This window comes from Sinocyclocheilus anshuiensis, unplaced genomic scaffold, assembly GCF_001515605.1.
Source record: "Sinocyclocheilus anshuiensis isolate Anshui unplaced genomic scaffold, SAMN03320099.WGS_v1.1 scaffold1460, whole genome shotgun sequence".
Taxonomy (NCBI): Eukaryota; Metazoa; Chordata; class Actinopteri; order Cypriniformes; family Cyprinidae; genus Sinocyclocheilus; species Sinocyclocheilus anshuiensis.
In genome coordinates this window covers 98,674-107,019 of record NW_015542407.1, presented here as the reverse complement: position 1 = coordinate 107,019, position 8,346 = coordinate 98,674, and the positions used below count along the sequence as shown (strand labels likewise).

General features: G+C 35.5%; 1 protein-coding gene across 5 annotated transcripts in view; it reads right to left on the bottom strand.

The window, feature by feature from the left end:
- The window catches only part of pdgfrb (platelet-derived growth factor receptor, beta polypeptide), a 61,644-nt gene that overhangs the window by 19,468 nt on the left and 33,830 nt on the right, over positions 1–8,346 (bottom strand). For all 5 annotated transcript variants that reach the window (XM_016492298.1, XM_016492300.1, XM_016492296.1 and 2 more), the window contains 10 exons: positions 6,939–7,110; positions 6,736–6,851; positions 5,443–5,566; positions 3,382–3,590; positions 2,592–2,686; positions 2,368–2,500; positions 2,087–2,191; positions 1,894–2,004; positions 1,242–1,386; positions 100–266 (listed from right to left, as the gene is read on the bottom strand). In XM_016492298.1, the coding sequence (XP_016347784.1) occupies positions 100–266; positions 1,242–1,386; positions 1,894–2,004; positions 2,087–2,191; positions 2,368–2,500; positions 2,592–2,686; positions 3,382–3,590; positions 5,443–5,566; positions 6,736–6,851; positions 6,939–7,110 (1,377 nt within the window). The remainder of the gene's footprint in view (positions 1–99; positions 267–1,241; positions 1,387–1,893; positions 2,005–2,086; positions 2,192–2,367; positions 2,501–2,591; positions 2,687–3,381; positions 3,591–5,442; positions 5,567–6,735; positions 6,852–6,938; positions 7,111–8,346) is intronic.

Below are 8,346 nucleotides of genomic sequence, written 5' to 3'. Positions count from 1 at the left end.
AAATGTTGGGGGGGGGGGGGGCAATAGGGATTTCGCCTAGGGCGTCAAATTGGCTAGAAACGGCCCTGCTGCAGACAGTGGGTTGAGTATGTTCTGTACCTTGCTCCTGGTAGATGTCTTGCTGGTAAGGAGACTCGTAGGGTGATGGCTGGATATCTGTGTACTTGATGGCGTCTGAGAGCTCCTGCATTGGCACATATTCGGTCTGCTTGTCTTTGGTCATGTCCATGTATCCTCCATCACACTCGCTGCCGAACGACACGTATCTGCAAAGCACAGATATATAACCTGATTACATTTGGCTTACTTCATCAAATGCTACACTCAGGCATGATTGATATTTACCATAGCATTTCATGTTATTTTTAAACGTACACTACTGGTAAAAAAGATTTTTTTAAAGTTTTTGTTTCCTCTGCTCACCAAGGCTGCATTTATTTGCTCAGAAATACACTAAAAACATTGTTACAATTTAAATATTGTAAAATGTAATTGATTCCTGTAATCAAAGCTGAATTTTCAGCATCATTACTCCAGTCTTCAGTGTCACATGATCCTTCAGAAATCATTCTAATATGCTGATTTGCTCAAGAAACATTTCTGATCATTATCAATGTTGAAAACAGTTGTATGGGTCAAAATGATTGATTTTTCTTTTATGCCAAAAATCATTAAGATATCAAGTAAAGATCATGTTCCATAAAGCTATTTTGTAAATTTCCTACTGTAAATATATTAAAACTTAATTTTTGATTAGTAATATGCATTGCTAAGAACTTCATTTGAACAACTTTAAAGGCGATTTTCTCAGTATTTCGATTTTTTTGCACCCTCAGATTCCAGATTTTCAAATAGTTGTATCTCGGCCAAATATTGTCCTATCCTAACAAACCATACATCAATGGAAAGCTTTCTGAAGATTTCTGAAGGATCATGTGACACTGAAGACTGGAGTAATGATGATGAAAATTAACTTTTGCATCACAAGAATAAATTACATTTTACAATGTATTCAAATAGAAAACAGCTACTTTGAATTGCAATAATATTTCACAATTTGTACTGTATTTTTAATGGCTTAAATAAATAATTAATTAAATAATTAAAGAAATGCAGCCTTGGGTGAGCTGAAGAGACTTCTTTCAAAAACATAAAAAAAAAAAAAATCATTCCAAACTTTCATTGAAATGTGCAATAGAAGAATGAAATCACATGTTCATTTGTCTGTAATGAACTCTTACTCTTTCCTGGTCGACACATCGCTGTCGTTACAGATCTGGCTGTGGTTCTTGTCGGCGTAGTACTGGAGGAAGCTGTGCTTGTTCCTGTGCAGATAGTCAACCAGATCGCCATAGCGACAGTATTCTGTCACCAGATATAGCGGACCTGTGGAACAAGAAATAAAGATACCACAAACCTGAAATGAACACATCAAAAGGTCTGATCGGTCCCCTTTATATTAAGTGGTCTTAACTACTATGTACTTACATTTAAATTAATCATTTGGTACAATGCACTTTTTGTGTACATACATGTTTTTACATTGCACTTATATTTAAAAAAAAAAATACCTGCATGTAATTACAAGTGTAATTACATTTATAATTACACTGTTGACCCATCCCTTACACCTTAACCCACCCTTAAACCTACCCATACCACCAAACCTGTCCCTAACCTTACCCGTATCCCACCTCAATAGCAGCAAAAAGTATTTTGCAATACAATATGAACACAATAAGTACATTGTACTTATTTTTTGATGTAAGTGCATAGTAGTTAAGGCCACTTAATATAAAGTAGGGCCGTCTGATCTATGGAGTTCAGCAGCTTTAAATGTCTAAGAAGGCTCGGCTGCTTAAGCGTGTGTCCCGAGCGCTGCAGTCTGCTCACCGTGTTTGGTACAGGCGGCCAGCAGGTTGACGATGTTGAGGTGAGGACCCAGGTGACTCATGATCTTGAGTTCAGACATCAGAGCTCGAGTCTCGCTCCTCCGAGCCGTCGCTGCAGTGAGCAGACAACACGATTAACTACGATCATCAGTCACACTCACATACGTGTGTGTAACCGAGTGTTTCACACGCACATTTCAGCATTTTCACTGCCACTTTAGTGGCGGATTGGGAACGGCCGAGACCGTACGCCGTCGCCTCAACAACACGCCCGAAGGCTCCAGATCCCAGCGTCCGACCTGAAGAAACATGTGCATTTCAGTACATAAACATCTGGACTTACTAACAGTGAGTGGTTGCTAGGCAGCTGCTAAATAGTTGCTAATATAATCTAGTGTTCTTGACCACATTCAGTGTCCATCTACAGGAAAAGCTGAGTGTTAAGATAAGACTCTACGGTGTGTCCCGCTCTCACCCAGCACCAGACTGTCCCGCGGCATCTCCCAGGCCAGGTCATAGGGCAGGTCAATGGGGTCGACGTAGATGTACTCGTGTCCATCCAAACTGACCGATTCAATCACCTTCCACCTGATTTCATAGCGCGGCTTCTGCAGGCCGAACAACGTGGAGTTCCAGTTCAGCAATGTTAAATCTAAATGCTAAGTCTCAGTCAGACAGACAGGATGTGAGGTCACTGACCTTCCTCCACACAGCGATGAGGATGATGATGGAGATGATGGCGATGACCACCAGCGCTAAGACAGCAGCCAGAACAGCCACCTGAGAAAACAATGCTGGAGAGAAAACAGTTTTATCAACTCAATTAAAAAACACACTAAATACTGATTCTCACAGCTGAAGTGTCATTTTTGGGTGTATTTTCAACCACCTTCATAAAAAGAAACACTTTTCACCATCCAATCAAATATTAATGGACATCAAGTACATTCTTAATAAATTATTTACATTTAAATTAAGTTAATTTTTGTATTTTCAGTCATATAGAGACATGCTGCATTAAATCATCCTAATTTTTATCATGACGGTTTATGGTTTGGTTTGGTTATGTTCTGTGCTTTTTCTTTCTCACTATCCAATTTACTCTTAAATATGTCGAAATTGGAAAGTAGGGCAAAACGGGACAAAACTAAAAGGTTTAAGGTGACTTCAAATCAAGACAACTAGGCTCCATATCATATATAGTGTATGTTATATGCACCTAAATTCCTGTTATTTGACGAAGAACAACAGAGACAGGAAATGATATCTGGGTTTTCTCACAGCTGAACCAGTATCAGGTTCTCAATGAGCTCAACGGGTTTCAGGCCACATTCACGGAGCTAATGAAAGCAGTCCTGGAGGATCATGGCATTACAGCCAAAGTCACTCTGTGTTTGATCTCCACGGGTGCTGCTCCATTCAGCGGATCCTCATCTCACACATTCACAAAGAGGCTTTAACACCCTCCCGACACACGCGCATTACTCACTGCTGTTGACCAGTCTGATGTCTCGGGCTTGAGCTCCTCTTTCGTTGCGGGCCTCGCAGCGGATGGTGAGCAGCTGCGGCTGCAGGAGAGTCACCTGACTGTGCACCTGGTGGATCTTGCGTGTGATGTTGTAGCTGACGTTAGTCTGGATGGTGACTTTCTCGGGATCCTCCACTAGAGGGCTCCACGCCACACTTTTGTTACTGCACCTGATGACAACAGACGGGAATACTAGTGTACTGATGACTGCATACTGTACAGTATATACATATTAGTTACATACACTGTAAAAAATGACCGTGAATTTAACTGTAAAAGACTGTAAAAATGCTACAGTAAAAACCTGTTAAATGGTTAATGGTAAATTCCCCTACTATACAAGGTGAAAAACTGTATTGGACATTAGCCTACATGTATTGGACATTAATTTAAGGTAGTATACCGTTTTTGGAAGTGAAAAAGACCGTATAATTTACAGTGAATAACCGTAAATTGACATTCCCAGAATTCCCTGCGTTACATTTCAAATTTGATGTTTTTTTTGTTGAAATAACGATGTTTCTTCTTAGTTTTTCTTATCAGTTTTGCTATATTAACATTATATCAGTTAACGAAATTACGGTATTTAACTGTAAATTTAAGTTAAAACCGTAAAACCTAACACGTTGCTAACGTATTTTTTACGGTAAAATTTCAGCAACCACAGCTGCCGGTATTTTACCGTAAATTTTACGGATTTTTTTTTACAGTGTACATATTAGTTGTACAGTATATACTGTACAGTAATATATGTATTAGTTATTATTACATAATACTAGCATATGTTTCTCCAATTTTCTGTAAGAAAAAAAAAGAAAAAAAAAATATATATTATATTTAATATCATATTTTATTAAACTAATTAAAAAGTTAAACTAATTAAGTATTACATTACATATCTAATTAAATTTAAAATTTTCATTTTAAATTAAGTAAATGTATTAGCAAATAAATACATGTTTAATTCCTTATTTTATCATATTTTTTTTAATTTTTACCATGTAATATTTTAATAGTTTGATTTATTTTTTTAAGCAATGAAACATTTTGTTATTTTATTTAATATTTATTTATTTTATTTAATATTTTATTTAATTACATTAAGTTAATCAAATTAAATATAAAATATATATAATATTAATATATATATAATATATATATATATTACAGTTTTAGTCCAATTAAAAATGTCTATTATTACATTACATTTTACATTAAGTATATGCTTATATATATATATAGTAGGTCATCTGGGTATTTCATCCAGAGAAAAAATGTACATTCTGTAAACTCTGTGTGCAATGGATGCATACTGCAAATATTGAGCAGTATGGTAGTGTGCCATTATAAATCTTCCCAAACACATCAAAAATTTAAATCTGAATAATTTATACAATATGTAATATGTACAAAATGCACAAAGACAATTTACAAACCAGAACAAACACACCCAATAATATTTATATCTGTAAATTTAAATCTGAATAATTTATACAATATGTAATATGTACAAAATGCACAAAGACAATTTACAAACCAGAACAAACACACCCAATAATATACGTGCATTATATCTGCTCGCACACTTAAATCTGCGCCCTCATAAGTGTGCTGCACCCATGAAGGAAGTGTGCTGTGACAGGAGAGGTGTGCACTAATGGCCGTTACAGCATGTGTGCTATATATTATTCATACAGAAGTATTTCTGTGCAGCTCTTTGGTGTTTTAATCAGCATGTGCACAGCGTTTGGTTGATGGACAGACACAACCTGTTTGCCTTCATTATGCTGATGTGTGTGTTTATGTAATGTGCAAACTCATTAGCTCTATATTTACTCATCTCGCAAACAGCTCGTATTAAATATGAATGAGAGTCATTAAAGGGGAAATATTTTTAAAATGTTGGCTGATAATCTAGTATTGCATCTCACTTTGCTGCTCACTTTGGTGGGAGCCTAACAAATGCACAGATTCATATAAGATGTATTTGTAATGATGATGATGATGAAGGTGTGTCATTACTTGGGCATGCTGTCACAGCTGAACCACTGAATGCTGGGAGACGGCACTGCCTCCGCCACACAGGTGACCGCGTGCTTCTTACCAGGCAGCTGATGGTCAGAGAGTTCAGTTATCTGAGGAGGAACTACAGAGACAGGAAATGACATCAGTCAAAAAACCTCACAGAATAAATGAGAAAATAACTGATCAAGAAGCTTAAAGGTGAATAGTCATTTTTAAATACAAGTAATGAGTAATTTATTTGTTTATTAATTGAATTAAACCAATCAAATTTTGCATTAAATATTAAATTAAATTAACAGAATTAAATATTAAATTACATGTACTTAGATGAATTTAAACATTGAATTAAATATAAAATTACATATTTAAATATATTTAATGAATTATATAATACATTAAATATTAAATTAAACTATTGAAATATTAAATGAGTTGAAGTTAATTATCAAATAAATGCATTAAAAAATGGGTTAAACTAATTAAATATTAAATTACATATGTAATTATATTAAACAAATTAAATATTTTGTTATATTTTAATAACATAAAAAAAATGAAATATTAAAATAAAATAAATTATTAAAATATGAAGTCAAATGATCAAATAAATTCATCAAAATTAAATTCAACTAATTAAATATTAAATTACATATGTAATTAAATTAAACAAATAACATATTGAATGAAGTAAAATTAATTGTAAAAATAAATTAAAGATTTAACTAAACTATTCAAATTTTAAATTACATATGTAATTAAATTAAATGAAACAAATTAATATTTTGTCAAATATTTAATTACATTAAATTAAATTAATTATATTATTTTATTATAATATTAAACACAAATATTTGGTCAATAAAGTTCAATGAAATGAAATTAAATTAAATGAAATTAAATTGCATGCATGGTTTCACAGTAATCCCAACAGGATCATGTGACACTGAAGACTGGAGTAATGATGCTGAAAATTCAGCTTTGCATCACAGGAATAAATTACATTTTACAATAAATTCACATAGAAAACAGAAAACTTTAATAACAATATTTCACATTTTATTAGTTTTACTGTATTTTTTAATCAAATAAATGCAGCCTCTATGAGCATAAAAGACTTTAAAAGCATTAAAAATCTCACCGACCCCAAACTAAATTAAATTGCATTACATTACATTACATGCACGGTTTCACAGTAATTCCAACAGCTGGTGTTATTCTTGGTCCAGACTTAAATGGGTGTCTGTTTTCAGGAAATGGGGCGGTGTATAAATAGATGTCAAACTGTCTCACCTTTCACCTCTAGGTCAAAGGTCAACTCTTTAAAGTCATCTTGGTTTTGGACACTGACGGTGTAGAGACCCATCTGCTCCAGTCGGATCCTGACCAGGGTCAGTGTGCTGACAAACCTGCAGCAGATCCAGAGCACACGTCTGACATCCTGTGGGAAGGTTTAATGTTGTTTAATAGAGGTCATGTATTGAGAGGATCATTACCGGGTCTCGTTTTCCTGTCTGGTGTTGTGTCCTCTAATAGCAGCGCCGTCTTTAGTCCAGAGGACGGTGGGTTTGGGATACGCCTCGATCTTCACCTTCAGCTCCACGTTTTCTCCGAGCTGCGCCGAGATGTTCCTGTCCAGATGAGAAGAAAGAGCCACGAATCCTTTCTCTACAGACAGACAGATGAAAATATCATTCTTACAAACGGTCACGATGAGGTACACTGAAGTTTATCAGGGTTTCCACAAAAATATGAAGCAGCACAACTGTTTTCTACGTTGATGATAATCAGAAATGTTTCTTGAGCAACTAATCAGCATATTATGATGATTTCTGAAGGATCATGTGAAATTGAAAACTGGAGTAATGATGCTGAAAATTCAGCTTCGCATCACAGGAATAAATGACATTTTACAATAAATTCACATAGAAAACAGCTACTTTATTAATAATGATTCTTACTGTATTTTTAATCAAATAAATGCAGCCTCTATGAGCATAAAACACTTTAAAAGCATTAAAAATCTCACAGACCCCAAACTTTTGAAAGCTAGTGTATCAAATTATGATGCCTTATAAGCAAGACAGAGTGAGTTTTGCTTGCTCATCTTTCTACATAATCTATTTGATATTCCATAAGTGAGCTCATGCTCGCAGCTGATAGATCATAATCGAAGCGTTCAGGTGCTAAAAGCTTTCTTCATAAAGGCTTGCCTGCAGTCACTGCATCCTGTGTGTGTAAGTGCTGCGGACACTTTAACAAAGATCCGCATTGATCTACAGTCAGCTCCTGTGACTCTCGTATACGCTACGACTCCAGGGTTTCTGTGTACGGCTGTGGTTTCATCATGTTAAACATAAACATAACTCATTTCCTTCAGCAGAAGGTCTCATTCACACGCAGCGTTTCCCCTGTGACGAGAGCAAACAGTTTTCCATCACAGGAGATGCTGTGAGACTTAAAGGGATGGGTGTTGATTTAAATATATAGTTCAGTCATGAAACTCTAGATGGCGCATTCTGACGGGGTGTTAACGTAACTGATGATATTCAGAGAGTTAAACGACTTGGCACAAGCTGATTGGTTCATGCTGCATATGCAGCCAATGAGCTTACTGCCTTGCATTTATATGGCTGGCTAGCATTCACTAAAGATTCCTGCAGCGTGCTTTCAGAGTTCTCTGAAACCCTCCACCTTCCCCAGCTCCACCTGTATAGATCTGCTATGGGTTATTTTATATGCTATTTGTGCAGCAGCAGTATGTCTTAAATACTCATGCACCGTATCGCTATATGCATTGGCAGTAGCAAGTTCCTGTACTTGCTTGCAGCAGCAGCAATAATCTACAACAACAGCAATAACCAACAGCAGCAGCAATTCAGCAGCAGCGTAGCAGATCTGTTC